Source organism: Garra rufa, chromosome 17 (assembly GCF_049309525.1).
Source record: "Garra rufa chromosome 17, GarRuf1.0, whole genome shotgun sequence".
Classification (NCBI taxonomy): domain Eukaryota; kingdom Metazoa; phylum Chordata; class Actinopteri; order Cypriniformes; family Cyprinidae; genus Garra; species Garra rufa.
Window position 1 is genome coordinate 36,105,455 of NC_133377.1, and position 24,297 is coordinate 36,129,751.

Genomic DNA, 24,297 nt, shown 5'->3' on the forward strand with positions numbered 1-24,297 from the left:
ACTTTAGGTTTTGAAAATGTGTTAGCGTATAGGGTTAGCACTTTCAACTCGGGATTATGAAGTCTAGCTCGCAGGATTGACTCAGAATAGTGGTGCTAAAGGTGTAAAATGTCGAAACAATATATTATCTAATAATATATATATATATATATTAGATTGCCAGACTTTAAGGAATATTGGAAATTTCTACAGTGATTATACATTTTCTTTTTAAATTTTAAATAAACTTTGTCAATAAATTTTGAAATACTTTTAAAACTTTGATTTTTTTTTTTTAAATCAGTTCAACTGGTTCACTAAACGTTAAATTAAGCTAAAATTTCAGTTAAAATGCTTATCCATTACTCGCAAAGAGCTTGAAAAGTAACTAAAAAGTTTTTTTTGTTTTTTTTAGTTTCATTGTCTGCCGGATATATAGACTTGCTAAATAGAGACAAATATTTTATAATAAAATGTGTACTGTACTTCAGTGTATTTTAACCTCATGTATGTGTGTGTATTAGTGCTGTAAAAACGATTAATCGTGAATAATCGTGATAAATTTACGATTAATCGCATCCAAAATAAGTTTTTGTTTACATAATGTGTGTGTACTGTGTATTTATTATGTGTATATATACACACACACATACAGTATTATATTTAAAAAATATTTCTATGTATATATTTATATTCATATAATTGAAATTATATATAAATATTTTTAACATATACATAAAATTTTTTCATATATATATATATATATATATATATATATATATATATAAGCATGCATCACGTGCGTATTTATATATACATAAAAATATACACAGCACACATATATTTTGTAAACAAAAAAAAAGATTTTGGATGTGATTAATTGTGAATAATCGCGATTAATCGGTTGACAGCACTAATATATATGCAAATAAAAATGTAAACCCAGATTTTCCGAATGTAGAATGATAAACCTTTACAAACCGATTACCCAGGATTGATTTCTAACCCACTTTAGTGTGAAACTTACTAACCCAGGGTTAAAAATGGCCCTTGGTTAACAGTTTTAAGTGTGAAAAGCCCACCTGTGTCCTGCCGGTCAGAGTTGGTTATGATTTTTTGTATTATTCGAGAAGGGGTGGGTAGTTAGTAAGTTTAAGCTCAACGTCAAGGTCATTTACTTCAAGCCAAGGCTCTCAAGGCTTTCCGTGTAACAGGGTGAAAATTTGTGTTACCAAAGAAAGACACTCACTTCCTCCGTGATCTCATAATGACAATTTACGGAGATCATTGATCAGTAATCACATGGAGTCGATCCATTGTCATTGATGTCTGTAGCAAGTCAGGATATGCTTTTAAAGTCTGGGGAATTCTCTACTTGAGTTATATTGATGAAACGCTCCGTTGCTCTGGGAGAAAAACACAGCGGGATGCTTTCCACTCATCAATAGGAAATCACAATAAGGATCAATGGTCCTGGAGGTGATGTAGAAATGCATTTCTGCTCTTTTTAGTCTGTTTTGTAAGATATATCTCTTTTGTAGCCATGCATCTGGCTGTTTTGTTTTATTGTGGATCATTGTGATGATTTAAAGGCAGCTGCTCAATTCAGTGCCTGTTTAACACGGCTGGTTTGACATAAAACCACTTACTAAAAAAGCTGTCGCTGCATAAATACGCATGACTGATGCCTCTTATAATGCGTTTGTAATAGTTTTGCTGTAGCACTCTTCTTTAAGCACCATTGCCTTTGTCATGTTGGAGGTTCAGGAACACCATGTCTTAGTTAGAGCAGTACTACCGTTTGTGGCGTTCAGATGGATCGATCCTGCAGATTGCTCCCCTGTGAGCCAATTAATGCCATTGAAAGAGAAGAGACGAACTCAGAACGAACTCTTTTCTTCAGTTCACAAACAGGGATGCAGTTTATCTTCAACTGACGAGCATTGTAACTTTAGTGAGGTCAAGAATTGATTAATTTCAGGAGGTATTTGAGCGTTTAGTTGTTTTTTTTAGTTTGCTTTACTAAAATTGTAGCATCCAAAGAAAACATGATTGACTTTTTAGTCTTGTTGCCTAATTTTCTTTTCTTTAAGATTTGTTTTATGTTTTCCCTTAAAATCATGATATCCTTGAAAAGATGTTTCAGTATTACTGCATTAGTAATTTTGAAAAAATAAATTAACCTCTTCTTTGTAAAGCTTTTAGTTCATCAGGTTCAAAAAATAGCTAATACTTTTTATTTTTATTATCTTAGTTTTGCACCTTTTTTATTTTATTTTACATTATTGTTTTATTTTATTTTACTTTATTATTTTAGTTTTTTTCTTATTTTCTTATTTTATTTTACTTTTATATTTCATTTTCTTATTTTATTTTACATTATTTTAGTTTTTTTTATATTGTGTTATTTTATTTTATTTTTTTACTTTGTTTTAGTTTTTTATAGTTTATTTTCTTTTCTAATTTTACTTTGTATTTTATTTTACATTATTTTAGTTTTTTTATATTGTTATTTTTTTTCTTTGTTTTAGTTCTTATCTTCTCATTTTATTTTACTTATTTAGTTTTTTATTTTCTTATTTTGCTTTATTTTAGTTTACTTTATTATTTTAGTTATTTTATTTTACGTTTTATTTTCTTATTTTAGTTCTTTTATTTGTTTAACTTTGTTTTTGTTTTATATTTAATTTTTTTATTTTATTTTTTATATTTCATGTTTTTACTTTTTATTTTACATTTTAATTTTCATATTTTGTTAATTTATTTTACTTTATTTTGGTTTTATATTTTATTTTATTATATTTTAGTTTATTTAATTTTACTATATTATTGTAGTTCATTTTTTTCTCATTTTATTTCATCCATATATTTACCATCATCTCTTCAAAAGAGGAAGTTTTTTTGCCGTTGCTGTTGCTCGTTGTTTACCTTCTAATTCAATCACAATGATAAAGCTCTTAGTAATTAGTATTATATACAGACTTGCTTTAAAAAAAAAGAAAAAGAGACTTTTGATGATTGTTTGTTGTTTGTCCGTCTTTGCCCTTCCTTCAAGAGTCACGTTCAAGAGATGTTTTGATGTATTTTGAAAAGCTGAGCTTATTACTGATGCAAATGTATGTAAATGAATGGTGCTTTTTTTTTCAAGGCAAGCCAAAGAAATACTCGCTATCAGCATTGCTATCATGTTCTCTGCCACTTTATTCAAATATAGTTGCTTTTTGACTTCGTATCCTCCTGTTAGTTTGGCTTCTTCTAGCCGATAATGACTGTATTTGTTTTTCCATATCAATTTGCATTAAATTATTCTAATGAAGTACAGGTGCAGGTGATGTAAAATAGTATAATTTATGCATGGTATAATCTACTTGTTTATACTGATTCTCTGGTGCTACAGTTAATCTTAATTAGGTTGATGTATGATGTGTATGTGTGTGGGGAGAGCACGTGTGTTAATAAAGACTGGATCAGGTCCATTTTTTAGGATTGGGTTGTTATTGTGGAATAAAAAAACAAAAACTGTTATTAGGGTTATATTAAATACTATAGAAGCCGGTTTCCACCACTAAATAAGCAATAAAAACAGGTAATTACGACTTTTTATCTCACAAATCTGACTTATTTCTTGCAATTGCGAGTTAAGATATACACTCACAATTCTTAGAACATATGAGTATTTTTCTCCCTACAAAATTAGACTTTATAACTTGAAATTGTGAATTGAGTTTATATCTCTCTTTATAACATGCAATTCTTAGAAATAAAGTCGCAATTTTGAGAAATAAAGGCAGAATTGTAACTATTTCTAAGAATAGCGACTTTATTTCACAGAAGTTTTTTTTTCAGAATTCCAAGTTTATATCTCCGAATTGTGAGTTTATCTCACAATTCTGACTTTATTTCTTAGAATTGCGACTGTCTCTGAATTGCGAGTTTATTTCTCACAATTCTGACTTTGTTTCTCAAAATTGAGTTTATTTCTCAGATTAGTGAGTTTATTTCTCGCAGTTTTGACTATTTAAAAAAAAAAAAATTCAAAATTGCAACTTTATTTCTCAGATTTGCGACTATCTTAATTTTGGCTTTATTTCTCAGAATTGTGATTTTATATCTCACAATTCTGGCTTTATTTCTCAGATTTGTATGTTAATATCTCACAATTCTAGCTTTATAGCATGCATTTCTTAGAAATAAAGTTGCAATTCTGAGAAATATAGGCGGAATTGCGACTGTTTCTAAGAATAGCAACTTTATTTCACAGAATTTAGATCTCCGAATTGAGTTTATATCAAAATTGTGAGTTTATCTCTCAATTCTGACTTTGTTTCTTAAAATTTCTGAGTTTATTTTTTTGAATTTCAACTTTATTTCTCCAAATTGAGACTTTATCTCGCAATTCTTCCTTTATATCTTAGAATTGCAAGTTTTTATCTCACAATTCTGACTTTGTTTCTCAAAATTGCAAGTTAATTTCTCGCAATTTTGACGTCGGGCCACCCGGGATGGCATCGGGCCTGTTTTAGGCTTCTTCTTATTTTTATAATTTAGACATCCGTCAATTATGGTGAAGAAAAAATTTTGCGCTGGTGGAAACAACACTTTCGCTTTCACTTTCGAGACCGACTCGGATGCCATTTAGTGTGCTTCAGCGCAGCTGAATCCGCGTTCAAGCGCACACAATCGGCTAAAACTGGCCGTAAGCACCGGCAAAAATAAATAACAATGAATGTGTCGAGGAAAGAGTAAGGACATGTCTGAATTATTTATTAAGAAACCCGTGTGTTCTAAATCAGTGTCGCAAAGATCCTGACTCGCAATCTCCTCTTTGGACGCGCCTTTAGAGAAATTCATCTTTATGGATTACATGAAAGAATTTTAGTTTTTGATTTGTTTTATTTCGTTAAGTAACAATTTAAAGCTTTCAATAAATATATTTATTATGTCTGTGAGGCATGCATTTCGCTTCATTTTCAAGAACCAGACGGCAGAAAGCGCATAATTTTTGTTTTCTTTATTTTATAAAAACACTAACGTTTTTTTATTTTGATGTATTACTCGTACATTGTGAGCAAAAATGACAGATAATTTTAAATTGCTTCCAATGAAAAAATGTAAACACTTTGCCATTACATACAAAACTGAACTATTTTATAGCTCAAACAGTTAGTTGTTTTGGGAGAAGGGGAAAATATATTTGTGTCCCGTCTATTGCTTCACTGTTATTTCGAGAATGAACCCAGCGTAAATATGCAAATGTCACTCCCAAAACATATCAGCATGTATGTGCCCAAAAACGAAAGTTTCATACAAATTCTGAATGGATTATAGCCTGGAAAGTGCAAAGCACGCTCCCCTTATTATCACTAAAAGCGTCACTAATCTTAGTTCATAGAGATCTAATAATAAAGCTCTCTAAACTACACAGTTAATCTTTTATTTACATCGCGTCTACACTCAAAAGATGATTCACGAGCGCACACAACGGCACTTAATAAAAACCAATCCGGCGCTTTCAGCGGTGAGTGAATTCTGACAAGTGTTTCTAATTGTTCGAAAACAACAGATATGTCTGTGATTGGCTACATTGCTCAACGCTGCAAAAACACGTTCGATAGTTTGCCAGATCTTCAATTGCTTTGCTTTTGTTTGAGAGTTATATAGCACCGTCTAGTTCCCCAGTACAACTGAGCCTGAGCTTGGCTAACGGTCCAGTTGCAGCGGGGCTGTAGAGGATTCCATGACTAACCACAGCCCCCCCTAATGTCGCCCATGACTGTCACTACATCTCACAAATGGGGCTTTATTTCTCAAAATTGTGAATTTATTTCTCAGAATAGTGAGTTTTATATCTCACAATTCTGACTTCATTTCTCGCAGTTTTGACTTTTTTTTTTTTTTTTTTTTTCAAAATTGCGACTTTATTTCAAAGATTTACTGGTTTGTTAATTCTGACTATGCTTAAAATTTGCAAGTTTATATCTGAAAAATTCTGGCTTAATTTCTCAGAATTGCACCTGTACTTTTCAGATTTGTATGTTAATATCTCACAATTCTACCTTTATAGTACACAATTCTTAGAAATAGTTGCAATTCTGCCTTAATTTCTCAGAATTGTGACTTTATTTCCCAGAATTGAAACTGTACTTTTCAGATTTATATCTCTCAATTCTGACTTTGTTTCTTAAAATTAAAATTTCTCACAGTTCTGGCTTCATATCTCACAATTCCAATTTTATTTTTTATTATTTGTCAATTATATGAATTGCGAAAAAAATGTATTGTGAGTTTGCATCACAAAAAATTCTAAAAAAAGAATTGTGAGAAAGTTGCATTTCCCATTTTTTTTATTCAGTCGCGGAAACAGGCTTCCATAATATATAGTGTTCTTCAGTAATAAATTTACTTACGTTGCATTGCTGAAAAGCAGTCTAAATGAACAAAACATAAATGAGCAAATGTATTAGTTAATATAAAGTTTTTCTTAAAATATCTTCCATGTAGATTTTCAGTTTTAAAAAGGTAAAACATCAATGCAGTTTGCATGATAAATGGTAGGATTTTCTTCCAAAAGAAAATTTAAGAGAATCTAAAAGTTAGAGCAAGTGAATAATTTTGCTGTCATTTAAATTAGTAGTGTAATGTAAACAGGCCTCCTGATACATCAACATGAGACAGCTCTGTGATTAATTGTATAATAATATAGGGATCTTACAAGTAGGGTGACAGAAACCTAGGTTGAAATAAACCATTACACGCAGATAGCATGGTGGTGAAAGGCTTTTATTTCACGCTGTCCTGTTTTTTGATCACACTGTCGTCTTTTGGCGTAGCTTAATGTCTGGCACCATGTCTAAAATCGGTCTTTACAATCACATTTTATGAAAAAATATTTTTCAAATACCTGCAGAATTGCAATTCTATGGCATGCAGTGATCTGAAAATGATTGATTACACCAGTTTGTGGCCCAAGAACTGAACCACCGATTTCCAATTTAATTTATTTATCTGCAATTTACTGTAACCCATCTTGAAAGAACAAACACATTTTGTTCTAGTTTCTGTACAAGGTACAACAATAAACCATGTGAATTGGATCCGCATGTCTCTAGCCAGCTGTCACATTTGTTTGTCTCACCGTCTGCTTGCCACCCGAAGTCTCTTCAAGTTTGTCGGAAATGGACTGCCTGATGAAGGTTTCTATGTTTCTGTTCATGGGCCCTTAATGTTGACGGACTTCTTCCCACCAACCAGGTAAAGAGGTTGAGGCCTAAAGCAATTTGAAGGATCACAAAGACCAGGGTTGCCCTGAGGTCCTCTGGCTCCAGGGGTTCCTGGGGTTCCAGGCACACCGGCCTCTCCTCTGGCACCGTCTTGGCCGTCCTTACCGATGCCAGGCTTGCCAGTTGGCCCTGGTAGGATTTCGAAAATGTTGACATAAAATACAGTACCCTTTTTTCATTGGTTCTTCAAAATGACTCTTTAGTTATCTTTTGAAATGACAGTAAAATATGATTCGCAGAAAGTTAAGGTTTAGTGTTCCGTACCTTGAGGTCCGGGTTCTCCAGGAACTCCTGGAATTCCAATACCGTTATTTCCCTTGTCACCTTTTTGTCCTGCATCACCTACACAAATACATAGACTTGTTTAATCGTCTAATACTTTAACTGTGACTCTCCACAGATAAACATTTTTACCGTATGGTTTAGCGGATTTATTTATATAGCATATTTCATAAACAACAATTCGAAGTGTTTTAACAAAAAAAGTTTCATTAAAGATACAAAAAAAAAAAAAAAAAAAAAACATGCTTTATTTAATTTATTCATTTCGGTTGGTGGTTTTTTTATGGTACTTAAAGGTACAATAAAATTTTAATCTTTAGAGTCAGAAAATGTTTTTTTTTAACGATATATTATATGCATATCTTTTAGTCATAATTTATTTAGTAAATTTTTTTTTTTGGTATTTAAAGGTACACTAAAATTTTAATCTTTAGAGTCTGAAAGTTTTTTTTTTTTTTTTTTTGCCATGATTTATTTACTTTTGTTTTTTTTGTGGTTCTTAAAGGTACACTAAAATGTAATTATTTTGAGGTCAGAAAATGTTTTTTTTAACTATATATTTTAGTCATAATTTATTTACCAATTCATTTATTTTTTGGCGTTTTAAGGTACACTAAAAATTTCAATCTTTAGAGTCTGAAAGATTTAATCTTTGGAGTCAGACTTTTATTTTTTAACCAATATATTATATGCATATATTTTTGCCATGATTTATTTACTAATTCATTTTTTTTTTTTTTTTGGTATTTAAAGGTACACTAAAATGTAATTATTTTGAGGTCGAAAATGTTTTTTTAACAATATATTATATGCATATATTTTTGCCATAATTTATATATATAGTAATTAATTTTTTTTGTGGTACTTAAAGGTAAAATGTTTTTTTTTCCTGAAATATATGCATAATTTCTAATTTATTGTTTAGTATTCTGCATAATTTATTTAGTAATTAAATTTTTTTATTTGGTGTTTAAAGGTACACTAAAAATTTAGTCTTTAGAGTCTGAAAGATTTTTTTTATTTTTTACCAATATATTATTATATGCATATATTTTTGCCATGATTTATTTACTAATTCATTAATTTATTTTTGTTTGGTATTTAAAGGTACACTAAAATCGCTTTTTTTTTGTCATGATTTATTTTTTCTTTTGTGGTACTTAAAGGTACACTAAAATGTAATTTGTTATTTGTTTGGCATAATTTATATAGTAATTAATTAATTTTTTGGTATTTAAAGGTACACTAAACATTTTAATCTTTAGAGTCTGAAAGATTTTTTTTTAACCAATATATTATATGCGTGCACACCATAGTACAGTTTTTTTTTTTTTTTTGCCATTATGTATTTACTTATTTAATTGATTATTTGTTTGTTTCAAAGTACACTAAAATTTAAATCTTAGGAGTTTTTTTTTTAAGGATTTTGTGTGCACCAAGGCTGCATTTACTTGATCAAACTTAAGGTAATTAAATGTGAAATATTACAATTTAAAATAACTTTTTTTAATCAAATGTATTTCATGGAGTAAAATGTCTTCAAAGTCACATGATCCTTCAGAAATCATTTTAATATGCTGATTTGCTGCTGTATTATTATCATCATCATCAATGTGATTAATTTTTTATAAGCTCCAAAAGAATAGCATTTATTTGTAATTTTAGCTAAACAAAAAGATACCAATCTGCAACGTGATAATTGATACAATTCTCATTCAAAAACGTTTAAATAAAAATTCAATTTGAATTTTTATTTACACTGATTACTAAAAAATCAATCAAAATAATCAATGATCAGTTTTAAAGCAATGGTTTTCTCATCTGTGGAACAGACAAACAAACAAAAGTTAACCGCTAAATTTATTTTTCTTGTCCTTCTGATAATAGCTTAATTTTATTAGCTCTGACATCTGGAGCACTTTATCATTTGGTAAGAAAGGAGGTGAGTTTGTTTGGCCATAAAAAAAATTGGCAATGCTTTCATGGTGCAGTACTAGCACGAATACATAATGTAGTACTGAACACAAAAGTGCTGCAAACACACCTCTATCTCTAGCTTGTATTTGACTGGTACTGATGGCCAATTTCTTATATTTAAAGCTCTGCTAGGGACATGCTGACATTGACAGCTAGGCACGAGTGTTGAGAGAATGCTAGAATGTTTCCTGCATTTGTAAACTTCAATAAACATCCTCAGAGGTTCTGCAGAAATAATTGAGGTAGATTGAGATGCTGTCGGGGGCTTTTCTAATTATCCTGTTATTGCTTCTCAATCTCTGTCTCATTAGCAAGCGTAGCATTCCTCCTCGGCTTGCTGGCAATTAGCACCGACTGCGCTCACTGTACAACAGCCTCCGCTTGTGAGGACAAAAAGACTGCAGTGCTAAACATTCTGGAGGCTGTTACCCTTCAATGACCAGCAACTGATGGAAATCAACATGCGCTCGCAGTTTTAGCCTGAGGCAAAATCCACTTAGGAAATATCATAAAAACCGTCTGATTCTTGCAGGAGTATTCAGTTGTGCACATTATGTCATATTAAGGAAGTATAGCAAACATCATCAGCATGATGTGGACTGCCAAAGAGGCTATTATAAATGTTTTCACCTACTACTACTACCACCTATCAAACTACCCATCTTTTCTAAATCTACTAGTTGGTAAGTGTAAAGGAGTCACTTTGTAATTATAATAACATATTTAAATCATTAGTATTACTGGGCAATTTTATTAATAATTTATATTTAAATAGAAAATGTAAAACAGATATATATATATATTAGGGCCGGGACTCGATTAAAAAATTTAATCTAATTAATTAGAGGCTTCGTAATTAATTAATCGAAATTAATCGCATTTTAATCGCATATAAATATTTGAACTGAGAACAGTGAGAAGTAAGATTTTTACATGGATTTTTAGTATACCATTGAATAATGACTGAATACATAAGCTTAAGCAACAAAATTGTGTTTATTTTTGTTCAACCAAGTCCAACAGACCAGTGCAATATTGCCATTAAGTGTAGCAAGAGGCACGTTCTTTAACGAGTCTTTCATGCCGAGAACTCTGCTCTTGTGTTTGCTTAATTATGCATTTAAACGTTAATGACCAAACCTATCATTATAAATGTTGCTGCACATGGAATATAACGCAGATAACATTTAAAAAATATTTTTTATCAGGTTACACACTGATTATTTATCACGTAAACCCCTTTCTCTACCTGTCCATTGGTCGCGTATATCCTCCATGTTTGTAGTTTTTTAACACTTTTTATGCGTGTTTGTAGTTCTAATCGAATCCTCGTTCACGGCGCAGTGTGTTGCGGGCAATATTAGCCGTTAGAGTGTGCATTGATCATTAAGTAGTAGACCATCCGGGAATCTTTGGAATACTTTTTTAAACATACTACGATTTGGGACATGCAATACTATTTAGGACGGACGCAGCTTGTCTGAACGGTAGTTGGTGCTCCAGTATAATCGGTCCGCCGAATCTCATCCAGTGAGAAACGTTCCGCGGTGCAAAACTAAGTGCGATTAAAATGCGTTAATTTTTAACGCATTATTTTTGTGTAATTAATTAATCTAAATTAACGCGTTAAAGTCCCGGCCCTAATATATATAAATTTTAGTAATTGTGTTTTTACATTTTTGTCATTTTTATACGTTTTAGTCGTTTTATTAAAATAATTATCGTTTATATACATAAATGTGTATATATACGAACATATGTGTGTGTATACATGTTTATACATAATACACGCATACATTTATAGATATACATAAACACATGTATACATGTATGTATGTATAAATGTGTGTATGCGTCTATATGTGTGTGTGTGTGTGTGTGTATATATATATATACATACATACATATTTACACAAATGCACACATACATTCATTTATATATACATATATGCACATTTATATACGTGTGTATTTATGTATGTGTTTATACGTGTGTATGTATGTATATATGTGTATATAATAATAATAATAATTCGTTACATTTATATAGCGCTTTTCTGGACACTCAAAGCGCTTTACAGTGTCAGGGTTATCTCCTCATCCACCTGGATGATGCGACGGCAGCCATAGTGCGCCAGAACGCCCACCACACATCAGCTTACTGATGGAGAGGAGACAGTGTGATGAAGCCAATCGGAATATGGGGATGATTTGGAGGCCATGATGGTCAGAAGCCAATGGGCAAATTTGGCCAGGATGCCGAGGTCACACCTCTACTCTTTTCGAAAGACATCCTGGGATTTTTAATGACCACAGAGAGTCAGGACCTCGGTTTAACGTCTCATCCGAAGGACGGTGCTTTTTGGCAGTATAGTGTCCCCGTCACTATACTGGGGTGCTAGGACCCACACAGACCACAGGGTGAGCACCCCCTGCTGGCCTCACTAGCACCTCTTCCAGCAGCAACCTAGTTTTCCCAGGAGGTCTCCCATCCAGGTACTGACCAAGCTCAACCCTGCTTAGCTTCAGTGGGCAACCAGTCTTGGGCTACAGGGTGATATGGCTGCCATATATAAATGTATGTAATGTATGTAATGTATGTAAGTGTGTGTGTGTATATATTTATGTATGTATATATGTATGCGAGTGTGTGTATTAATGTATGTATATATAAGTGTGTGTATGAACATACATATATACTAGTTGTTGTTTTTAAATTTTGTTTTCTTTTTAATTTCAGTTTACGTTTTTGACATTTTTATAAGTTTTTTAATTCAAATGTTAAAAGGTTAATAGCAGAATTTACTATTATCTAATGGTACATTAACTCAAGGATTAACTGACTAATAAAATAAATGATATATTTTTTTTTAACTAGTATATATTTAAACTAGTTCAAATTAGGGTAAAAAATTCAACTTGGTTCTCACTAAAATATGGATTATCCATGGTAATACAAATTTGCTACAAAATTTATTTCACAGCATCTTAAAAATGCAAAACTAATGGCACAAGACATTCAAAATCATGCTATGTTGTGCAATAGCTAAAGCTACAGATTAAATGAGAGAATACATCCTGTATGGAAACTAGGATATGGAATAAATTTCATGCCATTTAAAGCATAAAAATATGAAAAAAATCGACTTCAGTCTGATTTATTAGTCAACTATCAAACAATCTAGATTGAGACTTCAGCTGAGTCAGCGTAAGCTTAACTAAATATTTTATAGTTGAGTGTTTGATCTTGAGAATTCATAGGCAATAAAAAACACATCAAGATGTTTGCAATCAAAGAGCTTCAGCTGACAGCGGAGCACTAATTGGGACAGTGATACATGGTTCAGAAAAATCAGAGGAAGCGAGAGTCAAACCAACGTACCTTTAGCTCCTGGTTGTCCAGGAAGACCGTAGTATCCTTGAGGCCCCTTGGGACCCATGAATCCCCTGGGTCCGGCTTCTCCAGCAGGACCTGCTGGTCCCGGTGGTCCAGGTGGTCCCATGGGTCCTGGAGTTCCAGGAGCTGCAATGGCCAGAGGCTTCTTGGCTACTTCCTTCTTGTAGGCATCTAAATGTTCTGTTCGGTACAATATGATGTTATACTTCAACTGCCATTTATAAACCAAGTTGATATTGGTGTTTTGAAGTGATTCATAGCTAATAAAGATAAAGGCATGCCTTCAACAAGAGCTGAACAAATCTCACGGATCTTCTCGTCACTCATCTTGGGCCCCTGTTGAAGTATTGAGAACAACATCAGCCACTGCACCGGAAACATTTCTAAAGAAGCAACGTTAAAAAAGTGTCACAAAGTGAAGTACGTACAGGTAGACCTCTGGGACCAGGGGGTCCTAATAGTCCTCGTTCCCCCTCCAGACCTCTGGCTCCCTGTGGTCCGGTCAGACCCTCATGGCCCGGCTGTCCCGGGCGACCATCAGCTCCTGTAGCTCCTCTCTGGCCCTTCTCTCCTTGCTTAGATGAAACGAGTAATTAGTAATTAACGAGTTTATAGAAATAATTTATGAATTTTATTTTTAAACCTATTATTGCTTTATTTCATACATAAATACATTTGAAAATTATTATTTTTTTGTCTGCTACAACCTAAACAGACTAATACAACAAAAAAATTAATGTTAAAATATTGGTAAATTAATACGTTTAAAAATAAAATAATTTATTTCATACAAAAACAATTTTTTTTTTTTTTTTGTCTGCTACAAAGAGACTAATCAGAAATAATTTTTTGCAAAAATAATAATTAACAAATCTAGGGGGAAAAACATTAATTGCAACGCCGATTTAATGAAATAAACAATTTTATTTTGACGCAGCCCCAATTTTTATATAAATTTATTAAATAAATTATGTTATGGTTAAACCCATTATTGATTCATTTCATACATAAATAGATCTGAAAATTATTTTTATCCAATTTGTTATGTAAAAAAAATTATTAATTACCAATCAAGAGGGGGAAAAAAACATTACTTGCAACCCTAATTTTTATATAAATAATTTATGAAAAATAATTTTAGATTGTATATTTTTAAACCTATTATTGTTTTATTTTATACATAGATTTGAAAATTATTATTTTTTTTTTTTTTTTTTTTTTTGGTCAAAAATTGTAAAAATAGTGGTTAATTAACCAATCAAGTTGAAAAAAAATTGATTGCAGACCCAATTTTTATATAAATATATAATAAATTATTTCTTTTTTTTTTTTGCTACAACCTAAAATTCCAGTAATCTGAGTGTTTATGAACGATGGCACGCTTACCTCGCCCTTGATTCCGGGAACACCCGGAGGCCCCTGTAAACCATTATTAAAAACATCAGACTACTGTACACATACTGGAATATCATAATTAGAGGGTGTGACAGGCATGCTGCTATAAATATGGCGAACCTGATCACCCTTCACCCCTTGTTCTCCTGCAACACCTGGATCTCCCTGTAGAGTGATGAGAGGAAAAATAAAATTATACGGTACACATACAAGTGCAGGAAGCAGCAGGAATCTAAACGGTCACTGAGTACTTTCTAATTTACCTCACTTCCTTTGGGACCGATGGGACCCATCGGGCCCTGAAAGAAAAAACCCACAAAAAAGACATGATCATACACACACAGTAAGCAATAATACATTTCTGTGTTATGATTATAACAATGAACAATGAGCACACCTGGTCTCCTTTATGACCTGTGTGACCCTTGATTCCACGAGGGCCCATGAGTCCTTGGTCACCTTTATCTCCCTGCAGAAGTAGTCAAGATAATGAATTACAATAACAAGGTATAATCGACAGGCCCTTTAGCAAATATTTGCCTTTCATCAGTAGTCACACATGTACTGTAATTATGCAAAAAATAGGGGAAATGGTGTAAATATGCACCCATTTGTTTCTGAATTCATTAAATGAGTAAGATGAAATAGTCACACTTTATTTTAAGGTCCAATTCTCGCTATTAGCAAACCATTAACTACCACTTTAGCTGAAATAAACTCCTAATTTGGTGCTCAATAACAGTATGGTATTTGTTAAGTTTAGGTATATGGTAGGATTAGGGATGTAGAATATGTGGTTTATCGGTTCTAATAAACGAGTTAAAATGTTTATCATAAGCATGCTCATAAGCAACTAGTTAATAGTGGGAATTGGTCCCTGTACTAAAGTGTTACCAATGTAAAATTATACAAACGTGTCATGTCCACGCTAGTGCATTTTATATATAAAAAAGTATGCAAAGGTTGCACAACTGCATGCTTTTCAGCTAATATTGTCCAAAAGAGACGATAACCGGGTTTCTGCAGGTTTTATGAAAGAAAATGTAAAAGACTTTTTAAGGAAAGAGAAGAACAATTGTATTGTATTGCGATGCTTCAACTTCTAATAGATTTCCATAAGTTTTTTTTTTTGTAAAAATAAATGTAAAAAGTAATCACATTGCACATCCTCAGTATTTCTTCAAGATACACTTACTTCAATGAGATACATTTACTTAAATGACAAATAAAGTTTTGTTTTCTGAGAAACTAAGTAAAATAAATTGAGTTAATGAAGTGTTTTATGATTAAAACAAGAACAAATATCTGCCAATGAGCTAAAAAAAAAAACTTAGGGGAATGAAGACTTGTTTTGCATTTTAATTAAGCATGCATTGTCAGAAGTTGTTTGTGTCAGAAAACACAACTTCATATGTTCGGTTTGCATCCGAAGAAAATGTATCTTAAGGATGTTTAGATATTTGTACTAGAAAGCAAAACAAAAGTACTGTGGAAGATATTAATTTTTTTGCAATGCATGTAACATTTGATGCCATGACTTTATGAATTGAAGCCTTTTTGTCGCGATTTAGGACCTTTTCAGCTCTTTGTTTATGGAAGTGAAATTAAGACACTTTAAAACCTGCGGAAACCCTGTATAAGTTGCAGTTTTGGATGTTTTTAGTAAAAAAAAAAAAAAAAAAACAGCAGTATTAAATATTAAACAAAATAATAAAAAATAAATTGTGTATTGATACTAAATCCATTTTTAGCTAAATGCTAGAACTTAAAAGCAAACTTATGCGACAATATGAACTACTTGCTACTTGCTCACATAGTCAGCAAAGTACATACAGTTGAAATTAAAAGTTTACATGCAACTTACAAAATCTGTAAAATGTTATTTATTTGACCAAATTAAGATGGGATCATATAAAATGTTTTTTTTTTAGTACTAATCTGAATATTTCAAATATTAAATAAATAAAGATATTTCACATAAAAGACAAAATAGTTGAATTTACAAAAATGACACTGTTCAAAAGTTTACAATATTATACAAGATTTTTAATATTGTGTTGTTACCTAAATGATCCACAGCTGTTTTTCTTTCTTTTTTGTTTGTTTAATGATAGTTGTTCATGAGTCCCTTGTTTGTCTTGAACAATTAAACTACCTGCTGTTCTTCAGAGAAATCCTTCAGGTCCCACAAATTCTTTGGTTTCTCTGGATTTTTGTGTATTTGAATCCTTTCCAACAATGACTGTATGATGTTGAGATCCATCTTTTCACACTGAGGACAACTACGAGACTCATGCAACTATTACAAAGGTTCGGATGCTCACTGATGCATTAGAAGGAAAAACAATGCATTAGGAGCTGGGGGTGAAAACTTTTGAACAGAATGAAGATGTCTACATTTGTTCTTATTTGGCCTAAAAACCTTTTTTTCATTTAGTACTGCTCTTTAGAAGCTTTATAAGATAGTTACCAGAAGAAAAAAAATACTTACATTTACCCTGATCTTCAAAAAGTTTAATGCACTGTTTTCAACTATCATTCAGGTAAAAAAGTATTAAGAATCAAGTGTATGTAAACTTCTGAACGGGGTCATTTTTATAAATTAAACTATTATTTTCTCTTGTGGACTATATGTAAATGTATTTTATGTAAAATCTTATTCAGGTCTGTACTACAAAATAAAAAAAAGCATGCATTTTGTATGATCCCTCTTATTTTGATAAACTAATTAACATTTTGCAGATTCTGCAAGGTGTATGAAAACTTTTGACTTTAACTGTATGTTTAGAGCATAGTATAAATTTGCAAAATGATGCAACCATTAAGACCCATAATCGGACCAACAGGTTCAATGATGTGTCTAACCCACCTGGATTCCTTGTGGGCCCATTGGGCCGACTGGACCCTGTTTTCCTGTTTCACCCTGAGGAAGAAAGTTTATTGATTAATTCAATAATTTTTTTAAAGAAATTACTATGAATCTTATCAAAAGCTTCTACAAAAATGCAAGCAGATTTATTTATGTTTGAATTATGCTTTTATTACAGTGGCTCCTTTGGCTCCTGGAGTTCCATCTTCTCCTGAGGGTCCAGGTGCTCCCTAAATACAAAATTAACATTAACAAAATATAACAATATCTTAAATATATATAAATATAAATCTATCATAATACTCACATCTTTACCAGGAAGCCCAACCGGACCAATTGGTCCTACAGCACCAATATCACCCTGTAAAACAGACAGAGATTGCTTGTCGTGCATCTGTTTTAAAATTTAAATGAGAGTCTGCATATATTATTTTTCATGCAAATGAAGTTTTACCTTTTGGCCTGCAGGCCCCACAAGTCCCTGTTTTCCTGGTAAACCCTAAATTTGAGATGCAGCATTGTTTAGCCAGGGTGAGTTGCAGACTACAAATGAGTGAAAATCTCCTCATTTAAACTTTGTTGGTGCACCCTCATGTAAATTCAGTGTGTACTGTATAGTAGGCAAACGCATATTTAGTGTAATAGCATTCAGAGTAACAGCAGCAGCTTTGAGAGTCATTTAATTAAAAACACACCAGAATAACAGAACAAAACATATTCATATGCTGATTAACTCACTGGAATTCCCACAATTCCTCTGACACCAATAGCACCTGGCAGACCTGGATCTCCCTGTCAAGCAAACAACAGCAAAATCTTAAATTTGTCTTTTTTTTTTTTAAATCATTAAACAAGGCAGATTTAAGAATCATCATTTTGTCACAAAGCAATATGCATTTAAAAATCAAACTGTAAAATTCAGCATCATAAAAACGGAATTTGCGACAGTTACACTATCAGTCAAGTTTTTAAACAGCAAGATTTTTAATGTTTTTACCAAGCCTGCATTCATTTGATCCAAAGTACAGCAAAACGGTAACATACTGAAATATTTTTGCTATTTAAAATAACTTTTTCTATTTGAATATATTTTAAAATGTAATGTTTTCCTGTGATTTCAAAGTTCAATGTTACTCCAGTCACATGATCCTTCAGAAATCATTCTAATATTCTGATTTGCTGCTTAAAAAAACCCCAAACAAACACATAACTATTTTTATTATGTTAAAAACAGCTGGGTAGTTTTTTTTTTTAGGTTTCTTTGATGAATAGAAGGTTCAGAAGAACAGCATTTATCTGAAATAGAAATCTTTTGAAACATCATAAATGTCTTAATCATCACTTTTAATCAATTTAAAGCATCCTTGCTAAATTTAAAATAACTGTTCTATTTGAATATATTGTAAAAAAAATTTTTCCTGTGATTTCAAAGTTGATTTTTTTAGCATCATTACTTCACATGATCCTTCAGAAATCATTCTAATATTCTGATTTGCTGATTCTGATTTAAATATTGATAATAATAATTAAACAGCAAATAAGCATGATTTCTAAAGGATCATGTGGCACTGAACACTGGAGTAATGATGCTGAAAATGTAACTTTCATCACAGAAATAAATTACAATTTAAAATTAATTCAAATGCAAAGCAGTTCTTTTAAACAGCAAAAATATTTCACTATATTACTGCTTTAGCTGTATCTTGGATCAAACAAAATGCAGGCTTGGCGAGCGGAAGAGACTTTTGAAATGTAGTATACAAATATAAATTCTGATTTTAATGCATCACCATGAAAATCATCATCATCATAACTCACCTTCTCTCCTATAGCTCCTGGTTCTCCATCAGATCCATGCTTTCCTGGTTCACCCTATAAATAAACAATCTTCATCATCATTAAAGTTGACATTTCAGATAACTCTTCCAGCACCATTTTAGACTTATTCCGGTGACGGCGAATATGAAGGTCATTTTGAGCATAAATCTACTGAAAGCTGATCACTCAAGTTACTCACAGTGTCACCCTTGGCTCCAGCAGCTCCCTTCTCTCCCGGAGCGCCGATCGCACCCTAAAACAACACATTAGAATTCATCAGACAGAAACAAGGCACTTTAAATCATTTTATTATTATTTTGACAACAATCACTCACATCGTCTCCTTTAGGCCCAGGATGTCCCTGTCGCCCTCTGATGCCTTCAACGCCCTGTTAAGACACAAATAATAATATTAATAAATATTTAGTCAAACTATATAAATCACAAAACTGAATATAAAATTCAGTTATTTGACCAGTCTGACTTCCATTTGCTCCATCTGCACAAAGCTTTAAAGGCTAAATTTAATTTTCAATCAGCTTTGAATTGGTAACGTCAATAGTAGAAGCAAATGTGTTTGATATTTCTGTTATCTGCACCAAGATATCCCTGTTTATTAATGACATTAATCGAGTCATTTGGTGGACTTTATGGATTAATTATAGGTAAGTTATCCTGCCTTTTTTTTTTTGACACAAACGTTTTTCTCTAGCACCAATTTAAAAGAAAAGGTTGTTTTTACTGCAAGGACAGCCAACTTTTACTAAAACCCAATTTTGCCGATGGTGATTAACCCAATTAATTTTGATTTTATGCTTAAGGGAAGGCAAAAACACTTTTTTTTTCATGCTCCTGTCAAGTTTGAGATTTTGGTGTTTCTTTTATACAGGGTTTCTGCAGATATGAACAAGTGAAATTTAAGACTTTTTAAGACCTTTTTAATACCACCTTATATGAAATTTAAGACCGAAACCTGTAATGGAAATAGATATTATATTACATGCATATATGTAATATTTAATGTGTTTAAAAAAAGAAAAAGGTAGTTTGACCTGTATTCTGCTACTGCGATTCTGAAGACGCAGTAACTTCCACAGAGGGAGAAAAAAATCTAGTTGTTAGCAACTGGCCTTAGCCAAGCCCTATATTCAGTTTTTTTCAAGCTAAGTATCGCTAAACTTGCACTTCCCCATAGCTAAAAAGTTAAATCCATTTTACTTCTGCGGTACAATCCGAGAGAGACTCGCGGCAATAACAGAAAGCTGATTGGCTATTGCATGCTGGTCTCATTTGTAGTTTAAATACAGCAAATTATATTTGGAATAGTGAAATAAAGAACTACAACACCACGGAAACAACAAAAAGAGAATTTAAATGAGCATTACAGGTAGCGTTACATGGACATCGGAAAAATAAGACCTGTGTAAAATTATTTAAGACCTAGAACAGCGAATTTAAGACTTTTTAAGGCCTAAAATTTTGATTTTTAAATTTTAGACTCTTTAAGACTTTTTAAGACCCCGCGGAAACCCTGTTTATAGCACTTTATCTATTTGTGTCAACAGATTTCAATTACAATACATATTTTTAAAGGCTGTTTTCTCAAAGTGGGTTTTTTTCTCCTACACTGAGCCATAAATCTCCACTTCAGTAGCACTTACACACACCAAACTTTACATTTTTATTCTTGTCCATATCATGAAGGTTTTTACAGAGGGATTTGTTCATATATAATTTTCTTGATTTTACACAACATTCTCCACCCCCAACCCCCCCCCCCCCCCCAAAATAAAAAAACTGTAAAAAATATATTGTTTTCTGCCAGTTCTAAGTGTTTCCTGAATTATGGAGTGATATAAAATAGCGCATATTTTATGAAATAATGCCTCAATTGCATATTAAAACCTAACATTTTACAAAACTTGTACAAACTACAAAAGTTTGCAATTATCAATGTAATCAAGTCAGGTGATAAGTATTAGTTAATTTTTTTTTACCAAATTCACCTGCAGTGTCTCGGTTAATAATGCTAATAAATTAATAAAATAATTGACTATGTTAATATTTTTATGTTATACTGGGCTACCACTTTAAAATAAATTTGTAAAATAAAAAATAAATAAATAAAGATCTTATCATCTTATTTTTTTAACCCTTAGCTCTGTTGAACTACATTTCCGCTATGCTGGTTTGCTGTACATTCTCTTCTCATAAACATCAAATGACTTAAAAACTCTGTACTTTGATACCATACTTCAGTTCAGAACATTTTTATCAAATATTTGAGAAAGAAAGACAGCTCACGTACTGGTGATCCTGGTGGTCCGGTGGGTCCTGGGATCCCATTGAATCCAGCAGGTCCCTGTAGACATAAAACACATAGGCTAGCTCTTATAATATGCCCACACTTGCTTTTTGTTCCGCATATCTGCTCACAGAGAACTTTTACAATCACTGCAGACGGTATTCGATTGGCTGTATTGAGTTTTAAACAAATGTAATTGATTGTTTCATGCATTGATCAGGCTGGGGGATATTGCTCTGTAAGCACTACTCTCTTTAATCGTTGGCTTCAGATGAAGATGTTGTCTTACCCGATCTCCTTTATCACCATGAGGTCCAGTGAATCCGATTGGCCCTCGCTGACCCTGCAGGGAATTTGAGTAAAAATTATACATGTAAAATATGTACATGAGATTTGAACTGCACACCCTCAGAAACCGAATACTGCTTTGATAAATACAACCAAATAATAATAATTTAAAAAATACAACCAAAGACCATCAATGTACATATAAAACAGTATTTTTAATAAGTAAATGTCTAATACATATTTGTTTTGCATAACGCTATGCCAATATTGTATGTTAACACAATCACTCCAATTAGAATACTTTAAATTAAAAATGATATTCTTGGTTGCAAATTATACTGAAAACACATCACACTTTATAATGCATGAACAAATAAACAAGTTTTCATACATCATCTCCAGGACGCCCAGCAGGACCTGGCTCTCCGGCTGCCCCTCGATCTCCCTGTCAATAAAGAAGAAAATGACTATGGTGTTTGTTTATTCAAAGCTCAGCTAAGCTTGTGCATTGCTGTTTCTTGGATTTCATCGTTCCTAAGAAGGTTTTAAAGCAGTTTTACCTTTTCACCTTGGGCACCTGGCACACCATCCACACCGGGAAGACCACGATGTCCCTGGCAGAGAGATTGAATTTAATAAAACACTCATTCATTAGAAAAGTGGTTGGTGTTTGGCCAAAGAAATGTTCTCTAGTAAGGAAAATGATTTACAGATGATGCAGAAAGAACATTTAGTCTTCACAACAAGTAAATGGAACCTATTAAGCAACGATATAGTTTGTTTTTAACTATTTAATTGTAATTTAAAGCAATGCTTCAATTTCTTACATTTCTTACATGTTTGAGCATGTAGTGCTGAAACCATATTGAAACTGTTTTCAATAAATGAAACTGAATTTTTTTTTATTATTATTATTCTTCTGCCGTAAAACCGATCGCGCAGACCAAACCGTAAGGCCAAGAAAGTTGAAACTTGAAGAAATCGGCCACTAGTTGGCGCTAAAGTTATTTGTTTCACACATCTACAAAATATGCATATCATTTCATAAATCTCATAACGAGCAACTTTGCCTAAGAACCATTACTGTCAATCAAATCGTTCATTAATTGTTCACAAATATGTTAAAAACCTACTTTTGTGAACTAGTCCTAGGTTTTTCACTCAATCTCGATCAAACCGCTGCAGTGTAATTCTCTGTACTCTCTAGATTAATAATTAATCCAACAAAAAAAAAATTAATTTGGTCTTTTGGTTGGCTATAACTGGGTCATTTAGAAATGGGGCCTGACCAAGTATACCCAAAAGCTTATAAAACCTAAACAAAAACTCAAAACTTTATAAAACTTCTTAAAAACATGTGTTAGATGACTCTTAACAAGCATGCAAAGTTTCATGGAGATCGGACCACAGGTGGCTCTATAACAGTTAAAAAAGGCTTCGAAAACACAATTTCTATGGTAAATGACCTTAAATTGCTTATACATTCACACAAACACTAGATCTTCGTATCATATGATATATCCTCTCATTCTGAACAACTTTGCCTATTGGAACACTAATGTCAATCCAACTTTTCTTTAAATATTTGATATTATTGTAAAAAAAATACTTTTGTGACCTAGTCCTAGGTTTTTAACTCAAAATCAATAAAACCCTTGCAGTACAATTCTCTGGACTCTCTGTATCAGTAGTTATAAAAAAGTTGAACATTTGCATTTGGAGAGTTATAACATAGTCATTTAATAATATGGTCATGATCTAGTGTACCCAAAACCTATACATCCTTTAAGAAAACTCAAAACTTCACAAATCTAAGTAAACTCATGCATTATATGTTCTGGTGTCAGCCATTTATTTCATGTTGCCCTACTCCCTAACAGCATAGAATCCATAAAGGCCTTAAATGCTTGAACCCCGGTAATTGCTGTTAGCAGCTATATTTACAATTATGTTTTTACATTTTCAGAATTTTTTTTCCCCTTTTGTTTTATTAGCCAAATGTTTAATCCTAGGGGTTGAGGACTCACCTTCATCCCTGGCAGACCAGGCAGACCCTGTGGTCCAGCTGGACATGTTGTCTGGCACTGTTAACCAAATGAGAGACACAAACGCATCAGGTCTATTCATCATCAACTGTAGGATGAGACAGGAAGTGAAGAATAACACACAACGAGCCTGTAGATCACCAGAGACATGCAAACAGAGCACTGAAGATTTAAGACTTAAGATAGGGAGCACAACTGACACTGCAACCAACTGTCAACTATTCATGAGCTAATGACAAATTATTGTGGCTGGGAATTGAGGCAAATTTCACAATTTAATTCAATTTGCATGCACAAGCTTTCGATTCAATTGCGATCTCAAATCTCAGTTTGTTGTTGAAATATAACTTTTTACACAATGGATGTCGTAACTTGATTTCATAATGGACATATTTAAACATATACTGAAGAACCAGTTAAGTAAAAATATATGTAACAGTGCATGTATTTTGCAAAAAGTTTATTTTCCTAACAGTAGAGTTTATGGTCACTGAATGGTTCTTCAGAGGTAAATGTAACATTACATTGTTTACAAGCTGTGATTGAAATGCTGATTAAGCAATTAATGAGACAGGTAAGGTATATTGTTTCTTTCAACATACCTTCTGAATTAAAATTCATGTTTATTTGGTGCTATAAGTTGTAGCAAAGAGGATGAAACG

At 32.3% G+C, this 24,297-nt stretch overlaps 1 protein-coding gene across 1 annotated transcript; it reads right to left on the minus strand.

Moving 5' to 3' along the window:
* Window positions 1–6,743: 6,743 nt before the first annotated feature.
* On the minus strand, window positions 6,744–23,668 carry LOC141290049 (uncharacterized). The gene is made up of 22 exons (XM_073822246.1): window positions 23,618–23,668; window positions 22,151–22,204; window positions 21,982–22,035; window positions 21,592–21,645; window positions 21,306–21,359; window positions 19,333–19,386; window positions 19,197–19,250; window positions 18,998–19,051; window positions 17,918–17,971; window positions 17,634–17,678; window positions 17,487–17,540; window positions 17,356–17,409; window positions 17,180–17,233; window positions 14,708–14,779; window positions 14,574–14,609; window positions 14,431–14,475; window positions 14,302–14,334; window positions 13,344–13,490; window positions 13,197–13,251; window positions 12,901–13,095; window positions 7,524–7,601; window positions 6,744–7,388 (listed from the first exon to the last, which is right to left on the minus strand). Exons 1-22 carry the CDS (start codon window positions 23,621–23,623, stop codon window positions 7,189–7,191), a joined length of 1,506 nt encoding a protein of 501 aa, XP_073678347.1. The 5' UTR covers window positions 23,624–23,668; the 3' UTR covers window positions 6,744–7,188.
* Between the last annotated feature and the right edge of the window lie 629 nt (window positions 23,669–24,297).